The 18,001-nt window shown below is 50.1% G+C and overlaps 6 protein-coding genes across 6 annotated transcripts; 2 read left to right on the top strand and 4 right to left on the bottom strand.

Moving 5' to 3' along the window:
• Window positions 1–1,399: 1,399 nt before the first annotated feature.
• Window positions 1,400–4,150, bottom strand: C8Q69DRAFT_137524 (putative C2H2 transcription factor). Its single transcript, XM_028625380.1, has 3 exons — window positions 4,110–4,150; window positions 1,856–4,028; window positions 1,400–1,793 (listed from the first exon to the last, which is right to left on the bottom strand). Exons 2-3 carry the CDS (start codon window positions 3,767–3,769, stop codon window positions 1,620–1,622), a joined length of 2,088 nt encoding a protein of 695 aa, XP_028487110.1. The 5' UTR covers window positions 3,770–4,028; window positions 4,110–4,150; the 3' UTR covers window positions 1,400–1,619.
• On the top strand, window positions 4,040–4,813 carry C8Q69DRAFT_441659 (hypothetical protein; the record flags this gene model as incomplete). The annotated part of the gene is made up of 2 exons (XM_028628765.1): window positions 4,040–4,042; window positions 4,175–4,813. 2 exons carry the CDS (start codon window positions 4,040–4,042, stop codon window positions 4,811–4,813), a joined length of 642 nt encoding a protein of 213 aa, XP_028487109.1.
• A 4,175-nt stretch (window positions 4,814–8,988) lies between these two features.
• Window positions 8,989–11,120, bottom strand: C8Q69DRAFT_455533 (putative Golgi transport complex component Cog5). The gene has a single exon (XM_028629781.1). The coding sequence runs from the start codon at window positions 10,757–10,759 to the stop codon at window positions 9,260–9,262; it is 1,500 nt and encodes a 499-aa protein (XP_028487108.1). The 5' UTR covers window positions 10,760–11,120; the 3' UTR covers window positions 8,989–9,259.
• A 73-nt stretch (window positions 11,121–11,193) lies between these two features.
• On the bottom strand, window positions 11,194–13,070 carry C8Q69DRAFT_428063 (pyridoxal phosphate-dependent transferase). The gene is made up of 4 exons (XM_028628451.1): window positions 12,581–13,070; window positions 12,180–12,526; window positions 11,677–12,129; window positions 11,194–11,624 (listed from the first exon to the last, which is right to left on the bottom strand). Exons 1-4 carry the CDS (start codon window positions 12,945–12,947, stop codon window positions 11,370–11,372), a joined length of 1,422 nt encoding a protein of 473 aa, XP_028487107.1. The 5' UTR covers window positions 12,948–13,070; the 3' UTR covers window positions 11,194–11,369.
• A 751-nt stretch (window positions 13,071–13,821) lies between these two features.
• C8Q69DRAFT_137405 (hypothetical protein) lies at window positions 13,822–14,689 on the top strand. Its single transcript, XM_028625379.1, has 4 exons — window positions 13,822–14,009; window positions 14,069–14,202; window positions 14,283–14,324; window positions 14,391–14,689. The coding sequence occupies exons 1-4, from the start codon at window positions 13,943–13,945 to the stop codon at window positions 14,610–14,612; spliced, it is 465 nt and encodes a 154-aa protein (XP_028487106.1). The 5' UTR covers window positions 13,822–13,942; the 3' UTR covers window positions 14,613–14,689.
• On the bottom strand, window positions 14,643–16,687 carry C8Q69DRAFT_137144 (UMTA methyltransferase family protein). The gene is made up of 9 exons (XM_028625377.1): window positions 16,356–16,687; window positions 16,246–16,286; window positions 16,135–16,188; window positions 16,061–16,067; window positions 15,966–16,010; window positions 15,760–15,914; window positions 15,637–15,693; window positions 15,221–15,575; window positions 14,643–15,142 (listed from the first exon to the last, which is right to left on the bottom strand). The coding sequence occupies exons 1-9, from the start codon at window positions 16,395–16,397 to the stop codon at window positions 14,912–14,914; spliced, it is 987 nt and encodes a 328-aa protein (XP_028487105.1). The 5' UTR covers window positions 16,398–16,687; the 3' UTR covers window positions 14,643–14,911.
• Window positions 16,688–18,001: the final 1,314 nt, after the last annotated feature.

Below are 18,001 nucleotides of genomic sequence, written 5' to 3'. Positions count from 1 at the left end.
TGGTATCTAAATACCTAGATATGATCATTAGGAAATTAATTGTATCGAGTGCTTATTACTTCTTCCTTCGAGAAAAGTTCATATTCAATTCTAACTACTAACTACTGCTAACTACGGTCCCCTCCGAACATGGGCAAGTGGAATGCCGGAGCAGGTCAGCTATTAACCAAAACGAGGAACGAAAGACGTCAACGACCAGTCATCACGTAATAATGCCCCACGATGAAGAAGAGCACTAGTATACTTTGAATCGAATATTATTACCTCGGGAAATATATTCGACTGAATGCCAAGTTGGCTGCGAATAAAGCATCCCCAATAATAATTTAATACCTGGCAGGTACTTGTGCTTTGACGCCAATGGTGGGGGAGTGGGTAGGTACCACCTATGAAGTCATCGCCATCTGAATTCATCCTTTTCAACAACTGCACGTCTCAAGGACGCCAGAAGAGGGGAACTTCTTCCAGACACGCTATTAACGGAGCCCTGCAGGCGCCAGGTCACCTATTTTTAAATCAGGGTCGTGTTGCATCCTCAATTGGCTCCAATGCACGCTAGTTACTGAGCAGACTGCATGTTTCGGCTGCGGGAACCCCGCGCCAGCGGTGCTCATCTCCTGCTGAACACACCGCACTAGCACTCGAGTCGGATATATCCAAAACAATGCAGTTAAAGTGGAATCGATTGAATCTGACTACACTGGAACCGTCTAAGCGCATATTGCAAACCGTCAGAATCTAACCAAGGTGAATGTAGAACGCAGGACCAGAAGGAGACTCAATCATCAGAAACACTGCTCAAGTAAACGAAAATGATACTCAAGGCGAGCAACGATCAGCGCATATCCTACCCGCGCCGTCATAAAGATAAGTCATCAGTCATTCTGTAATTTCTTCAAAATACCAGCGCCGCAAGCTCGGATAACCAATAAGTCCCGGAACCAGTCCAGTACAAGCAGAAAGGCTACTAAGACATATACTTGAAGTGAAATTCCCAGCCGTATATAGCAATGATTATATAGAAGGGCGATGCAGAGCCCTCCCCGGGTAGCAGAAGGTCGGCAGATACAGCCCAGACGAGAGCGGAGAAAGAAAGCCGTGCCGCAACCGAGAAGAGACTGCGTTGCCAGACCCTCATGACGGAATCAGGAAGGCCAGGGTATCTCGATGCAGGGACCATTTGCGCCAGCAGCGGAAAATAATCAACGCGAAGCCACACACACAAAGTAATCACGAACACAAGGATAAGTCGACAGATGGAAATCACCGCAGGAACATGGGAACCAGATCTCGTAGGAACCGCATTTATGCATCATTCGTAAGGTCGTCGCTTCGTAAAGGATAAACCGGCAGATATCACTCAGCGAATGTCCTTCCTCGGATATAGAAAGGAACGCAACGACAGAAGGAGAGGTAGATACCAGAGAGTACCCTTATTTCAAACCGAAGGAGACGGGGAAAAAAAGAAAGAAAAGAAAAGACCGACGTAAGGAACCGGAAGGCCGGATAGTCTTCGGCACACACGAAAAAGGGGGGTCAATCGCTGCTAATCTCCTGCGAGGAAGTATCAACAGCCTGGCCGAGTATATGACAATTCATCATGTATTATCTGTCTCCTCTCAAATGTAGAGCTTTGTTCCCCCTTTATTCTCACTGGTTGCAACAGCCACAAGAGCCTCCAAGCGACCCATGCCACCTCCGTGGTTGGAAGAAGCCCCGAAGAAGTCTGAACGTGCGCCGTTCCCAGGATTCGTTTGATAACCAGGAGCTGGATGAGGGAGTGGAGCACAGGCCTGCAATAGATCAGCAAAAAACATTCACTAATTCCTGAGGGTTAGAGAGAAGTTGTGCGTACACTGTGAGATGCTTCAACCGGGAGCGGTGGATGGTGAGGCTCCACATAACCATTGCTGTGTACTATAGCTGGATGGTACTCGAGGGAGGAGGTCGAGGGCGTGGTCACACCCTCGCTGCTGCTGGAATCTTCAGGAGACGTACGATTCGCCTGAGAGCCAGGGACATTACTAGATGGCGGTCCATTATACCATGAGCTTCTCTTATTCTGCGGAGTGCTCGGTTCGGGAGCCTGGCCCGGCTCACGGTTGTCCGGATGGTCACGACTCACTCCGTATGGACCAAAAGTACGCGACACTGTACTGTGACTTTCGGGAATGCTGCTTGATCCCCAGTGCGGCGGATCTCTCGGCGAAGGTCTGTCGGAGATATCGAGTCTGTGCAGAGACATGTCCCAGGAAACATGGCCCCGTCGATGTCCTGGGCCGGAGATCGGAGGTGGCGGACGAACAGTTGGTAGTCCATGGGGAGCAAAGCCTGGCGTAATTCCCTGCGGTCTACCTCCACCGTCAATCTGCATTGGGCTCGGTTTACGAACCGGGGGTGTCATTGGCCGATGCTGTGGGATCACTTTGTCGAAGCTCTCAATACCTGGCAGCCGAGGTGGCTGTTCCCCTGAGGTGCCGGACCCGAACGCGGGTTGCAGAGTCTCGGGGGTCTGGTAGTGGCTCAAACCGCTTGTCGCGGGTCTGGGATAGCCAGAATAAGTCGAGGGGTGCCACGTCCTCCTCCGCAACTCCGCTTCAGCGGGGCTAAGGGTGGGCTCTTCCCGCGACAAAGAGTAATTCGAGCTGGCAGGGCTAGCAAAGACGCCGCTGTTTGAATATGAAGGATGAGAGGGAGGCAGAGAACTGACATAGGTGGGAGGATATGTGGTGCCATGAGGAGGAATGAATGGGTTGGGTCCTGATGGGACAGACAAACGGCGGGCAGCTGTCTTGCCGTCCCAGAATCCAGAAGCATGCGAAGTGCTCGACATGGGAGAGCCGAAATGAGGACTGCCGCCGGCAGAAGGGAACGCACTCGCAGGTGCATAATGCGGTCCACTAGGAGACTGACCTGGCGGTCCAACTCGAATCTGGGCGGGAGGTGTAGTCGGAGGTTCACCCATCGTGTCCAGTGTCAACCTGGCCCTTGCCGTGCCGTCATTGGCCATAATCAAAGGTGGAGGCCGACGTCGAATGTCCTGGCTCTGACTGAAAGTGGACGCTGTCGAGGTGATGCTGGAAGCGGAAAGATTTCTGCTATGACCCCGACTATGTGTTCCTTGACTGCCTGCGGTACCTGCTCGCGCTCTGCCTTGAGGTCGAACGCGGTCCGTACGAATCTGGCGTTGAAATCGGGTGCCTGTGGCGGCAAGGGAATCGCCAGGGATCTCTTCGTTGACGTGAACAGTCTGAGCATGCTGGCGCAGGTTGTCGAGGCGTGAAAACCGTCTGGAACAATGACATTGGAAGGGACGCTCTCCAGTGTGCTTCCGAATGTGCCGCGCGAGATGCTCACTTCTGGTAAAGCTCAAGTTGCAAGGCGGGAAATCCGTGCAGAAGAAGCGCTGTCCTTTCTTCTTCTTTGAAGGAGGCCCAGATCCACCATGATCAGACTCGTTTCCAGAACCATCCCGATCACCATCTGATTCAGCAGCGTTGTCGTCTGTAGCTTGCTGTGGGGAGCGGCTTTCTTTATTCGAAGAAGCCGAGTTCGACTGTGCCGTATCATTCGACCGGGAGCCTTCTTCAGCCAAGTTCTGTGTATTTTGAGTGCCGTCTTCACTATTTTTCGTTTGTGATTGCGGAGAGCTCTCGTGTTTTCTAGGTAGATTAGTCGAGTTCGGTCGAGGAGTTGTAGGTGTCGTAGCATCATCCATGGTGTGATCCCGAGGCGCGGGGATATTGTTCACTGGTAGAAACGAAGTCATCTTGTGCGGCACGAGAAAATGTCAGTGTGGGATTCTGATCTTGTCGCAGCAGAACCACGCTGGCTACCGGAAGAGTGGATTCTGTAATCGTATTTCGCGATCGACTCTAGATCGCTACCAGTGCGCCCTCGTCGTCTGCGGACCACGTTAGGGAGGGGGAGAGGCAGACAGACGAGATGTATGCCCCTTTCGGGAAATGAGGATCGCGTCGTCTGGTTTTTGGATCTCGCGGTGCGGCTTGATGAGCTAACTGTGGATACTTGAGATCAGATGGTAAGCATGCGAGCGGGCATAGATCGCAGCACGAGTTCAAACGACACCAGTAGAACCGGAGACATACCAGTGTCAAAAGATTATTATCTCCGATCAGCCGCAGCGAGTCGCAGGCAGCTTTGCCAAGCGTAGATTGGATCGAAACACAGCAGGCCACAGCGGCAGAAGAGGGCGACCAAGCAAGGGCGAAACGTCGCGACGAACAGATGGGGCGATCCGTCAGCTGCACCGGAGCATTTCTCCTCGAGAGAGGGAGCGGTAGAGGATGCAAGGGACGGTCGACGTTCTGCAATCCTGCTATCTCGCCAGCGGGAGCGGTTGACCAGTAGCCGGTCTTGGCCAGCGCTGACGGGAGAAGTGCGTGCGTGGTTTCGACGGGAAGGATGGAACGGTACAGACGGGAACCCGATGGAGGAGAAACCGTCTGATTGGGAAAATCAGAGGGAAAAGGAAGAATCCAGCAGAGAGAGGAGAGAGAATAAGAGAGAGGGAGAGGAGGGACCGGGCAGGGTGGTGGTGATGGTGGTGGTAGTGGTGGTTATGCTTGACCGGGCCAGGGCAGGGACGATGATACAAGGACCCGAGAGTGAGAGAGGCTTATCGGAAACGACGGTCGGCGACGAGAGGGAAGCGAGGGGCAGGAAGAGGAGGGGGAGGAGGGGAAAGAAGAAAAGGGACAGGGGAGGACAAGACAAGACAGGGCAAAGGCAAAAAAAGGGACTGGGCCGTGTCGAGTCCAGGACGTTTCGTCGCAGCAAGTCAGTTAATTAAATTAGATAGTCGAACGGGCCACGGCCCCCAGCAGAAGAGCAGAAAGCAACAACAACCCGACAGCTGACGGGTCTAGAAAAAAAGGCTGGACGACCGGTTCAGCCGAAGCAGCAGGCGAATGGGACGTTCGAACACCAGCAACGAGGGGAGCACCAAACAAAAACGGCGCAAGGCTGGCTTTCTCGTGGTGAGAATTATCAATTTACGGCGAGTGTCTTACGGCGTATGGTAGATAGAGATGATGATGATGCTGAGGATGATGAGAGCGGCGGAGAGGATGGGGAAGGGAAAAAAGAGCCTACGACGACAGTTGGACGGAAGGCCATGGATGTCTAGAATCTTTCCGTTCCTTTCTTCTTTTTTTTCCCTCTCTTTTTTAACTCTTTTGCAAAATCATTCTTCTAGATGCAGCGAGGCAGCTGGCGGGCGCTGGGTTTGTTTATCAGGAACGCTAGACTCAGAACGGCGCTTGTAATGGCGGGTCCGAGTCGTTGTGCTGGTAAGGCGAGCGAGTTACCGGAGAGATTCAGGCTCGATGAGAATTGACATATACTATCGCTGCCGATGAACCGTGGATATCACAGGATGCTGACTCTCTGAGGCACCAGGAACCCTTGCCTTCCTGGCGGGCACAATCGCTTCCACGGATGGGGGTTCCCAATCGATCCGAGTCATGAATCATCGAGCACTAGCATCTCGTGTGCCTGGACTGGCGTGAAACGAAACAAGAGGCTGTTGTCCTTGGGATAGATGGTTATGTACATACAACGACCAGCTGACGTGAGTTCTGGAACGATTGAAAGATGGACTGATCGATGGATTATTGATGATGATGGATCCCTACTATCACCTATCTGTCATGCTGTCCGTGTCTCTCTGACTGTCTGCAACCAACCAACGATCCGATCCGATCCACGGAAGGTCTTCTTCTGATCCATTCATCTTATCCACGTCCCTGACAACCCAACCATGAAACCGTCCCCCCAGGAAAATCGAGTTTTGTCCGATGGCGAACATTTTCCCCGAGCTGGGCCAGCCTTGTTCGTTCAGCTGCCTGTTCGCTACATACATACATACATACGTATGTACAGTAATACATGATAATATGAAGACAAGACAAGGCAAGCCAGCAGCAGAGAACACGTTCATCATCTTCCAACGAGCCTCTTGCAGCTGCGGATCCGACCCATTCTGCGCCCATCAATCAATCAAGCAAGCAAGCAATCATCGGCCTCCAGCGTCCCAAGCACATGGCAAGCGAGTCGTCATCGCAAGCAGCGACAAAAGAGTAAATCAGAGCGAGGTGGGAAACTTTAATAATACGGGGCGTTTCCAACCCGCTTGTCTCTGGAGTCTGGTCTGTCTCCAACCGCAGGGATCGGCTCTGCCGCCGACGATAGCCCTGGAGCAAGGCAGACGATCTTCGCTCTCCGGGCTGGATTGTATCGTGCCAGGTATTCTAGAAGGCTGATAGAGCCTCTCTGCCCGCTGGAGTATAGAAGTCGAACAATGGCGAGCAGTTAACTGCATTCAGCAAACTTTGTAGGTTCGATCTTCCCCTCCAGCGGCGAAGATGAGCGCCTCCCCCGCTCTCGCTTGACTCTGCTCTTTCGTTGATCCCCCTCCCGCGATATCCGCAAACGGTAAGTAGGAGAGAGAGAGAGAAAGTAGAGAGAGAGAGAGACTACGTATTGCTCTACCTACCTACCTACCTACCTATTACTCGTTCGTAACCACCGTGTGACATGATACTACCGTGTCGACGGTGCTATGACATCGCAGGTCCCAGTTATGCTCGACCGTCAGGTTCCGGTGCCATCCTGGCTGGCTCTCAACAGCGTTCAGGGAGACGCAGGTTGCAGATTGGTACTTCCCAGCAGCCAGGCTGGAGGGAAAAAAAGGTGAGGGCAGCGCAGAGACTTTTTGGCTCCCACACCGATGATGTATGATCCACCGTGACGATGGATGCTCGCGGGAGGGCGACTGGGCTGCTGGTTGGCAGACCCCGGGGGAGAGCCGCGCCACCAGGGTCGGGGGGAGAAGGAGAAGAAAGGAACCCTGCGAGCTGTTCTGTTCGTTCAGGGACTTAGCTACTACTTGGTGGAAGTTTGACCATACAGGAGAGTCTAGTAATAATCATATCATATCATATCACATTGCAGTTGTATTTAATATTACACTACTAGATACTGTATAATGAATAATTATTGTACAGTACATACATACATAGTAGATAACAGCAGCCTAGCTATGTAGACTAACTAGCCTGACTAGCTAAGCCAGAGAGCTCGCCATGGCGCCCCGGGTACCTGTCGGGTACACTGGGTGACAGGCCCCGTCAGGCACTGGTCATGTACAAACGAGGTACCTGCGCCTTATCGATATCGTACGATGGACAGATCCGGATCGACAGGCGCCCTGAGCTCGTCCACTAACAACCTCTAGTCTACGCCCTGATCGCACGCTGACGTCTTTGACAGGATGCGACAACATGACATGCCCCCCTCCTGAGAGTCTCAGGTTGCGAACAGAGTCATCGAGTTCGGAGTCACCAACCGGGAAAGAAAAAAAAAATAACTATCTAGGTGTCCCATTCCTTCCTCTCTCGCAAGTAGTAAAACAGGTTGCTGTCGGACAAGAGACAATAATAACACAATGTGAATGGCAGAAAGGCGAGTTCGAACTTCGAGGAATCGAGGGTGATCTTGATTTTCCTTACGGGTGTGGTGGAGAAGGTGGGAGGGCGGTGTGGGCGGTGTGAACATTTGTCTTATTTGTCGTTGATCGAATCGTCGATGGACTGACACGTCCCCTGCGCAGGGCTCACGGGCCACCATGGGATCTTTCTCGCCTCCCAGCTTTCCAACATCAATAATATACCAAATGATCAGAGTCTCCCACGACCCTATCGTTTCTGTATGATATCTAGGTTTCAAAATTCATCCTATCTATACCATACCATATCGTCCGCAGTTCCTGTCCAATGGGACGTCCGAGCAGCGGGCCCTTGGATCTCGATTGCCCGGACCCCACTTGACTCTTGCCACAGCCGTAAGCTAGGAGACGCGCGGATCGAACAGCGCACTGCGACGATATCCGAACAACCTTGCAACCTATACATTTGTTGATCTCAGGCAAAATAATACCGTGAACTTTCTTTTCTTTTCTCTACTCTTCTCCCGCAGTTCATCCAGGTCTGTCTCCCTTGACGAACATCGACAAAGGGCACAGGGGAGTTCTCGACCGGTCGGTTTTTGATTCGAATCAGGATACCTACCTACCTAACTTATCAGCCGACATTCAACGCAGCGAGTAACGGTGTCTGCGTGCCTGGATCCAGGCACGGGTTCCCTTGCGGTGAACAAATAATAATGCCAAGGTTTTTGGCCCTGCTGGTCCTGGTCCGCACGGACGAACGAGCGTCCGAGTTACAGTAGTAGTAGTAGTAGTAGTAGTAGTTACATCGAGGAACTACCTACTTCGTTTCTTGCTCGTGATTGAAAGCGGAATTATTTGCTCGCTATCAATTTCCCCCTCTTTTCACCTCACCTAACTTTACTTTACTTAACTTTAACATTTTTTACCTTTCCATCAGCATTTCTCTGACGGTTTCAGCATCGTTGTACCTAAATTCTCTCTGGATCTGGTTCAGAAAGTGAGGTCCTTATTCAGACGAACCTGGTTTGGAATTAATTGACTTTTTGCCAAGCAACGATCAATCTCTCTTTTGATGCTCACTGCTCCGTACAGTAGGTACCAATGCCATCCCATTCCTTATGGGATCTTCAATAAAAAGAAGGGAAAAGCAAGCGATCAAACGAAAAAAAAAGAAAGCAACAAGCACGAAGTCGTCTTGATATAATACGTATGTAACTAGGTAGGTATGTAGTATGTACACATCATCCACGCCTGTGGAACCAGGACCACACGAGTCAAGTCGATTGTCGTCTAGACCACACACACACACACTCTCTCTCTCTCTCTATCCAGGAAAGGGTAAACTGGAACCGAAATCTGAAGAAAAAGACTGGTTATTGTCGCTACTCCGGTTCTTTACTCCATGTCCGGGTATTAGTTATGGGGATACTTGGCTCGCTTCCTATCTCCTGGGGCTGGAAACGAAAGTCGCAATAGACGAATTCAGTAGGTATTCAGGAAATTAATTTACTCTAGTTTTCTCTCGACAATATGCGTTCCTTAGTTTTGCGTGCGTAATCATTGACGGACTACGACAAGGGAGCTAGGAATGTTGTATCGCCCGATTCCGTATAATCGAGCAGAAAGAAGATGCTTGATTCTGGGAATATCAAATATGTCATCTATGATGGGGATACTACATGTAGTAAAACTAGACAAGACATACACAAAAGAGATCTTCATTCGCACGCATCGAATCTTATTATGCTATATGCTATAATCAAACCCAACCGTAATCGATCTAATTCATTATTTCCCCAACGTATTCACCACCGCACCAACCATCACAGCTGCTTCTCTCTCCCAATTACCCACTACAACAGGCTGATCGGTCGCATCCCGCTTACTCAACCCCTTCTCTCTCCCCAGCACACTAGCCGCCGGGAGCTGCGAGCCGCGCAGCACGCACTCGCGCAGTTCAGCCCGCAGTCGGTCGCCGTTCGACTTGAGCGTTCGGGCGGAAACGCCACCACGACTGACGATATCGTGGACGCGAGACCGAAGGGACGAAGCGAGAGAGCGCCAAAAGTAGGAGGGGAGTGAAGACGTGTCGAGCGACTGGAGGAGCGGTTGGAGGAGGTTGTCGGTCGTAGATGATGATGATGATGATGTTGTGGTTGTGGTTGTTGTGACAGTCCCGCTCTGGGCTTGGTCGCTAGGCGACTGGAATGGCTTCTCTGTATCCTGGGCAGTCGTAGGGAGTTCCTTTGGTGGAGGAGTTTGTGATTCCAAGAGCGGATGGGTTGGTGGACGTAAGGTGCCGAGAATCGTCTCGAGAGCGACAATATCTTGACACCGAGCGGAGATCTCGACGAGAGTACGCTCGAGCGTCGGGAGCATAGTGAGCGCTTTGGTCAGCGCGCTCAGAGACGTGGTTAGAGAAGTATGCATGTATCCTTGCAGAGTCGAAAGGAGGAGTTCTGGACGATATTCAGACGCCGGAGTCTTGGGTCTAGGAGCTGGTGAAAGGATGTATAATGTCGTAATCGCAGATATCACTCGTGCCTTGGCATCAAGAGCCTGCTTGTATGTCGACGATCCGGCAGAACCGCCATTCTCTTCCGCGAGTAAAGTCGACATAGAGAATCTGTTGATGATCTGCTGCGTCCGCGTCGTGACGGTGTTTTCTGCAGGGATCACGAGCTCGTTCCTCAGCGTCCGGACGACCTTGACTCGATCAAGGCCATAGCCTTCCTCCCCTTCTCCAGTGGCAGAAAGCAACCGTCGTAAGGAAACAATGGCATATGCCGCATCAGACAATATTTTATGGTCCTGTCTTGTAGAGCCCCGACCAGAAAGCTCCGCGAGCTGACCCTCGAGCTGTCTCCCTAGGGAAAGACACCGTGCCACAGCTCGAGCCAGACGGACTGTCGCCCACGAGTTCTCCGCAGCCACTCTGGCTTCTTCGGCCGCCTCCCATTTCCGCAGAACCTCCTTCTCGAGCCGTTGATATCCCGACGTCAACGAGGCAACTTGCTCCTCCACTTGCTCGACGACACGCTGGCCGGATCCCGTCTGCTCGCGCGTATGCGTGAGAAGCGGCAATGCCGATTTGGTCGTCAGCGTATGAATGTGCGTATCTATCTCCTGGAGATCGAACAGCACGCGCGACAGCGGCGTGGAGAGGTCCAGGGGAGAGTCATTGGCATTGTTGGTGCTGATGACAAGAGAATTGGCAAACGAGGCCGGAGAGAAATTTGGATCGAGAAAAGTCTCGTAATCTATGTATGATGGCTCTCCGTCTGTCATGGTGTTGTCTGGGGTGCTGCAGCAAACTGCAATTTCGCACACTGTACACCACGGACTTCAAACAGGAAAATTCACTCTCTTGTAAAAAAAAAAAAAGAACTTAAAGGGGTATCATAAAAGAAAGTTGAAATTGCAAGAAACACGATTGGTTTTGGAGCTTCGATTCTCTCCTTTTCCGTGCTTCGATTGAGATGCTCCCAGGATATGTGATGGTTGAGTGATGAAATGTGAAGGGAAATATGCAATATAGGCTAACTATTTTTCAAATCATAACTCATCAGGAGACACTTTGATCAAGGAGCTATGAGAAGTACTATAACTGGAACATATCTGAGCTTGTCAACTCCCGGTTGCCAGATGGTTGGATGGACCACGTGCCAAGGGCTGTGCGGTCGACGTTGGTTGGTGCTGTTATTCAATCACGTGATAATGATATCCTGACTAAGCTTCTATGCAATTGTGCAAGCATCTACGTAGTATGTAGTTGTCTCCCATTCCTACTAGTAACCAGTCTCGCTTTGAGATACTATTGATGTCTAGTCTAGTAATGCCATTGAGAATTATCTCATAGAAGACCGAGTTTCTCAAGAAAGGATTCAGCGAAGTCTAGTTAAGCGCTCAGCGACTCGAAATAGTCTTCAATGGCCTTCTGAACCCGGTCAACAATAGTCTCTACATCCGCCTCTGTAATGTTGTAGGCTGGCGATATGATAATGTGATCGCCACGGGTACCATCTACAGATCCCGTCGCTGGGAGCACAGAAATGTCATACCCAGGCTGAAGGGCCTTTTTATGGATAGCCTGAGCGACCCCCAGGGAAGTGTCAAATGGCTCCTTAGAAGCCTTGTCCTTGACAAATTCGATCTGGAAGATGATTAGTTGGACCGTAAGTATATAGGGTTATGAAACTACTCACTCCCCAAAACAAGCCCCGACCTCTGACTTCTCCGACATTCGGATGTGAGTCGAGTTTTTGCTTCAGGAGATCGCCTAGATATGCCCCCATTTTGCGGACGTTCTCGAGGAGCTTCTGTTCCTTTATGATTGTTTGCACCTCAAATGCAGCGGCACAGGCCACTGGGTGGCCTTGGTATGTCTGGCCATGAGCGAAAGAACCAGTGCCTTTATCCAAGACATCTACAACCTTCTTACTGACAAGCAGACCAGCAATGGGAACATACCCGGCACCCAGAGCCTTACCGAAGGTTTGAATATCAGGAGACACCCCTTCCTGCTCCCACGCGTGGAGTGTCCCGGTTCGGCCCATCCCTGACATAACTTCATCCATTACCATGAGAGCACCGTAGCGTTCACATACAGCCTTCATGGCCTTGAAGTAGCCAGGGGCTGCTGCAACGCATCCCAGAGCCTACAAAGAACACTTAGTCATGGAAGCACAATTGATGGACACATACATACCGCTCCAACGACAGGTTCTGCAAAGAATGCACAAACCGTATCAGGTCCCACCCTTTGGAACTCATCATCGAGTTCCTGGGCCAGTCGAGCTATGTAAGCCTCCATATCTTCACCCTCCTTTAGTCCTCTATAGGGATTGAAGGGCGACACATGGCTAAAGTTCGGGTTGAGCATCGGTTCAAACAGAGCCCGTCGAGTCACATGGCCTCCGACGGAAAGAGCACCAAGGGTAGTGCCGTGATATGATGGTTTTCTGGCAATGAAGCGAATACGCTGTGGTTGTGGAGGAGAGAGCTCCATGAAGTATTGACGCGAGAGTTTTAAAGCTGCCTCTACGGCCTCAGAACCTAGATTGTTCTGTTAAATATCCCGTCTCCCAAACCTGATAGATCATGCCATACCTGAACTCACGATGAGTGCCTTGGACATGACTCCATCGGTAGAGTCAACGAGAAGCTTTGCAAGCTTCTCCCCCGCAGGACTGCTGAAGAAGAGCGAATAGGAATACGCATTGGCCTCCAACTGCGCCATCATAGCCTGTTTGACACGCTCATTTCCATGTCCGAGACAGGACACGGCGGCACCTCCAGAGGCATCGAAAATTGCTTGTCCATTCTCCAGTTGTAGGTAGTTACCGCTGCTACCGATGACTGTTTTGGGCCGCTCTCGCAGCGTCCGATATAGGACAGCACTTCCATCGGGCTGCGTGTCACCTGCGAGAGCAGACAACGAGACAGTGTTCTGAGTTACAGTCTCTTGGAGTGACATTTTTCTTTATTAATGGAAGGGTATATTGTCTGTGGAAAGGGATGTATGAGTGGTTGTCAAAGGGAGGTCCTGGCGTGCCGATATGCGGGCAGGTGCCTTCTTATCTTGCGCAGTACCAGGATCGGACCCCGAACTTCCTAGACGAAAGATGGTTAGATCTTTCTGATAGATCTCCTGCTTTTTTCCGATTTGCCATGTAGAACCATTTATTGATCAATGATTGTTCCAGGCCCGAAGATCCTCCACCTTCCGCCTTACAGATCGGGAATAAACACCTGCTCCAAGCCCCCTCTCAAGACTCACAGACAATAAATCACCTTTCCATACAGCTTTCAAGAAGAGCAGCCCGCCGCTCGGGGAAATAGCTCTTACATCACATGCCTACACAGTTCATCAAGCATAGGTACCTACTAAGATAGGATCATCTGTATCAACCACTAACGCTTATCACAAACGAGGGGGACCTTCTCCGAGTTCTCCACTAGCCAGCAAGAGGCCCGAATCAAATACAATGAATGACACGGGGAAATAAATATATTGGAGCCGTTCGATTCAGCAGATCGTGCTTCTAATCGGTCATTACCGCCAAACAGATTCTTTGCGCAATTCGACTCGGTCTTTCCCGCCAATCGGCGCTTATCGATATTATCTACCTGCCCAATGAAGTCGACTGGGTGCAATGACCTCCTCAATACGAAAGCAACGTACTTATCGTGTAGTCGCGGGGACAGACAGCTAGTGTGTCTGTGCATCTATTCCATGATATAAATAGAACAAGATGAGAATAATATATACTTGATCCTGCACATTCTTCTACAAGGCTAGAACATGAAGCTAAGGCTTATTTATCACTTCAGCAGAACGTGCATTACACAAAAGCGACAGTGCAGTTGCTTTCAAGCAATCAAGTGATAGAAGCATACAGCCATCTCGATACGTGACTTGCACTGTTATCGAACCGAGGATATCTCTCTCTCTTTTCTAATCCGAATAAGATGGTCGCTCCAAAATCTAGCCGGGGAATAGGCTTCGAAACAACCAGTCTACGACCACGGTTCTATGGTGAGTCAATGGCAATTTCAATATATGTAGTTATACGTTTACTAGAAACAAGGTTCTAGATTGCGCGCAACAAGGACCCTTATCTCAGAGAAGGGCAATATCCATGCTGGACTCCGGACGCGAATATTTGGCAACGAGTATGGTGACTATGAAGAAGATGCGAAGCAGAACTCTCAGTACATTGAGACGGAAGGTCTGTTCACTGCAGGTAACTGTTGTTTCTGTGTTTGGGCATCTAAAACTCACAGAACTAGACAAAATCGGGATCGATAGCCCCGTTCAACGCATCAGAGAGGTAGTGGGAGACAGGCTTGTGTACTTGAGCATCGACATTGATGTCTTAGTTAAAGCCCAGAATGACTGAGATCTTCCGTCTCGTAGTTAGGCTCACAATTCCTCTCAGAACCTGGCCTGGCGCCTAGAACTGGTTGCCAGGAGCTGGGCGGTTGGACAACACGCGAACTCAATGCTATCCTAGGGAAATTGACTTCGCTGAATATTATCGGTGTTGAGGTCGTTGAGGTCGCACCGCCATATGATGATGCAGGAGGATCAACTGTCTGGGCTGTAGCAGACTTGATTTATGAAGTGTCCGGATTATAGTGGGGAATCCACTGTATCCTGTGGACGGACACATTGCAGAGATCACTTATAGCGGACGTCGGCGTCCAAAGATCACAAGAAAGACAGGAGTATGAGAGGTCTCTAAATGAATTGGTGCATACTAAAGTGAATTACTATCGTGATCGCTATACCGTCATTTGCAAACAGAGTTACCATGTACGGATTGAACGCGATGCCGATAACATAGGAATAGAAACCAAGAGGTTTTTGCTAGCACTGCAGATTTTGCGCTCCAAAAGAATTTGACTGGCGAGAGACAATATAGCTTCCTTCTTCGCCTAAGGCTTTCGCCCATACACGAAGTAGACGGGAATGTAGATATGAATGGAGGGATTCGACAGCTCTTTCCGGACGCCGGCCTTCAGGACCTCAATCTCGGTTTGCTCCCACCCGAGAACGCGCGAGAAAAGCACCGGAGTATAGGAGTCCACCCCTAGAAGCTGCTGGACTAGCTGATACTTGCCCTGCTCCTTTTTCTTCTTATCCTTTGGCCATGAGCCAATCGGGAGCTACAAATTGAATTTAGTAAGGACAAAATAGAAGACGTAATATGGGAATACCCAAAGGAATTTTTTAAGCACACTAACCTTGTAAACCATTTCATGAACGTCGACAAATCCTACCTCTTTCATTTTGTCCTTGAAGAGAGGGGCATTTGTGAGACTCTTGCCGAACTTCTCGGAAGCTTCACGAGCGTGTTTGACCCATAGCTGGGCGTTCGTTGCTTTTTCCGCGGTGTCGTCGTCCGAAAGCCAGTAAGGGTAAGCACACTGGAGTTCGAAGTATCCACCAGACTTGAGATTCGCAAACGCCTGGCGGAAGAGCTGGGTTTCATCGGCTATGCAGCCCTCTATTTCACGACCATGTATGTAGTCAAACTCTCGCTTGAACACCCACGGTGTCTCGAAATCATCGATTTCAAATACGCAATTCGAAGGTACCCTAGATGAGGTCGTCAGCAGAAAGTTCCGCAAACTAGAGAGTGACAAGGACAAGCATTTACCATGGAGGTTGTATGGGGCTCAAATCGGTCCCGATAACCTGGGCAGAAGGGTGTTCGCTGTCGTCATCAGCAAAAAAGCACGTTCCAACCAGACCGGCAGTATAGGTGTTTTCATCTCCTTACTCGGCGAAGTCAATGGCCCATATTCCTGTACCGGTCCCCAGATCTAGCACTCTTTGAGGGTTTTTGACTGGCGCTAGGTTGAGCTCTCCATCCAGCATCAGTTTGTAAATGTGGTGGAGGAAATCCATTCTGTCTTGTTCCTCCTCATCATTGGGCTAACAAATAACTCAGTAGGTAATCATCACGAGGCTCTCGTATTGCCATACCAAGATGTATGAACCCTCATGGAATGCGTGGTAACGACGCCCATTCTAGAAACATGATCAGTATTTTATCATCCATGCGCGCTTTCCCGGCATACTTCATATCTGCAATAGTCATGGTTAGTTATCGAATGTGGCTAGAACTAAACCAACATAGTGTGTGAACTCATACTTGTAGTTTTTGATGCTAGAACTCAAGGATGTCACGTAGCTGGCGGATCCTATTCTAAACTGAGGGATCAGAAGGATGCTCGACCTCGATAGTCCACCCAGACAGGCTCACGATTCGTTGTAGGCCGAGTCGGTGTCAGTGGAAGGATGGTCCTGGTTGCACCCCTGTTAGTGAAAGCTCTGCTCGATGCAGCTGATACTAGGATCATGTCACGCTCTTACATCGACCTCCAAGGGGTTCTGCGCTGGCGGGTTCTCAGCCATTTCTGCGACTATGGACACTCAGGGCTGTTTCAAAGAAATGTTTCAAAGAAACAAAGGAGGCAGGGGCCCTCAACAGAGGGGATGGCAGTAGAAGAATGAATTGCCTCCGCAGTGATTTCCTTGTTGACAAGACTGCATGAACTGTGCAGTACATGTGACTCTGAATGGCGGCAGCCCATCATATCCCCTGTCTCCTTAGAGTAGTCTGATCTCTAGTCTAGGGCCCTAGCCACGTTGAGGTGGAGCTGTCATATTCTTCACTTTGCCGATTCGCGCGGTGTATACTAGCGCTTCCGGATAGCGCCTGGAGGGCACTGTAACTCTGGAGGGCGCTACCCAATTTAGACAACACCTGTTGGATAGTCACCGAAGCCGTTGGTAGAGTGGGCGAATCATTGCCAATGGAGGCAGCAATCGCTGCCTCTTGTTCTTTTCCGTGCCAGTGCAAGTTCGAGCATTCCGCGCACATCTGCCACTGGTTTGTGGATCCAAAATGTGTTGTTGGACGCATCCTCTCATGTTGGGCAAGACGAATCGATCACCTCGCCATTACTGCTGATTGTTGTGGACACGCGCTGTGTTAGTGCCTTGATGGTTGATGCTGTGCTGAAATCACCAGCAGGAGTTCATGTGTCTGACTGTCAACATATGGAGAGAATAATGAGATCGAGAGCCCCGCGTCGTAGGGAGGCTTAGTGGGACATTTTTTCTCCCTTTCGGCAGCTGAGGTAGGGAGACTCGGCAAGTGCGCGCGCTTTGGCACATCCCCCATGCACTCGACTTTCACACAGGCCTTTAAAGCAGGAAAGCCTCTCACTCCGTGCACTTTCGCGGGAGGCCTCGATGAGTTGTCATTCAATTTCTGACTGCTTGCTGCAGCTATTTTCTTTTCTTTTCTTTTCTTTTTTCCCAGAAACTTTTCCAGGTAATAACAATGCCCAACAGCAGATGCGGCTAAGGATTTAACTACGTCCTTAGCGTATAGAGGCATGGATGGCCAAGATTATAGAGTATGCACCACTTTCAGTGACGTATACCAGTGCGGGAGATGTCGGACACTGGGAAGAGGAAAGAAAATAACAAAGCCAAAGGAAGCTGATATATACACATGAGGGCGTATAGTCACGTGATATATCTGTATCTCTTGCAGAAGTACAGACTAAGATCGTTCAACCCCTGTCTGACTTGATCGCGATTGTTCTTCGTCACTCACTTGGCGCTTAATAGTTTCGTTATCGACTAGTTTTCTGCAGGGACCTGGGTGGTTGGTGATGCAGCAACTCCAGCAATATGGCCCACAAATTTTAGGTGAAACCGTTCTCGATATGTATACATATCAAGCTAACACCCGCCAGAGCGAGGTTCGCAGTATCCCTGCAAACGCGATGCATATGTTTTGCATATATTTCCTTTCATGCAGAAAAGTCGATCCCTGTTGATCGATGTCTTGTTGCAGTTGGACTTAGTCTGTCGTACTGAAGCGTTACACATAGTTTAGATCCCGGCGTTTCGTATAGTTGTGATCAGCTAATCAATTCATGCAGGATTCTAGCCCTTCGACAGAGGTTTGAATTTTATGCTCTTCGACCATCTTCGGTATCTCC

This window comes from Paecilomyces variotii (assembly GCF_004022145.1).
Source record: "Paecilomyces variotii strain CBS 101075 chromosome Unknown C8Q69scaffold_2, whole genome shotgun sequence".
In the NCBI taxonomy this organism is placed as follows: domain Eukaryota; kingdom Fungi; phylum Ascomycota; class Eurotiomycetes; order Eurotiales; family Thermoascaceae; genus Paecilomyces; species Paecilomyces variotii.
Note: the sequence above shows the minus strand (reverse complement) of the source record. Positions and strands in the feature narration are given on the sequence as shown.

What these genes read in the sequence shown, in the direction of transcription:
- C8Q69DRAFT_137405 (XM_028625379.1), top strand. Translation starts at nt 13,943, where the DNA reads ATGGTCGCTCCAAAATCTAGCCGGGGAATAGGCTTCGAAACAACCAGT. An exon ending in TCAGTACATTGAGACGGAAG is followed by an intron (nt 14,203 to 14,282) that starts GTCTGTTCACTG and finishes CGGGATCGATAG; the next exon opens with CCCCGTTCAACGCATCAGAG. An exon ending in GTAGTGGGAGACAGGCTTGT is followed by an intron (nt 14,325 to 14,390) that starts GTACTTGAGCAT and finishes TCCGTCTCGTAG; the next exon opens with TTAGGCTCACAATTCCTCTC.
- C8Q69DRAFT_428063 (XM_028628451.1), bottom strand. Translation starts at nt 12,947, where the DNA reads ATGTCACTCCAAGAGACTGTAACTCAGAACACTGTCTCGTTGTCTGCT. An exon ending in CAGAACCTGTCGTTGGAGCG is followed by an intron (nt 12,130 to 12,179) that starts GTATGTATGTGT and finishes TGTTCTTTGTAG; the next exon opens with GCTCTGGGATGCGTTGCAGC. An exon ending in GTCGGGGCTTGTTTTGGGGA is followed by an intron (nt 11,625 to 11,676) that starts GTGAGTAGTTTC and finishes ATCATCTTCCAG; the next exon opens with ATCGAATTTGTCAAGGACAA.
- C8Q69DRAFT_137524 (XM_028625380.1), bottom strand. Translation starts at nt 3,769, where the DNA reads ATGACTTCGTTTCTACCAGTGAACAATATCCCCGCGCCTCGGGATCAC. An exon ending in CGGTTGAAGCATCTCACAGT is followed by an intron (nt 1,794 to 1,855) that starts GTACGCACAACT and finishes GATCTATTGCAG; the next exon opens with GCCTGTGCTCCACTCCCTCA.
- C8Q69DRAFT_137144 (XM_028625377.1), bottom strand. Translation starts at nt 16,397, where the DNA reads ATGGCTGAGAACCCGCCAGCGCAGAACCCCTTGGAGGTCGAT. An exon ending in TGGGCCATTGACTTCGCCGA is followed by an intron (nt 15,694 to 15,759) that starts GTAAGGAGATGA and finishes TGATGACGACAG; the next exon opens with CGAACACCCTTCTGCCCAGG. An exon ending in TTCATGAAATGGTTTACAAG is followed by an intron (nt 15,143 to 15,220) that starts GTTAGTGTGCTT and finishes TTCAATTTGTAG; the next exon opens with CTCCCGATTGGCTCATGGCC.
- C8Q69DRAFT_455533 (XM_028629781.1), bottom strand. Translation starts at nt 10,759, where the DNA reads ATGACAGACGGAGAGCCATCATACATAGATTACGAGACTTTTCTCGAT.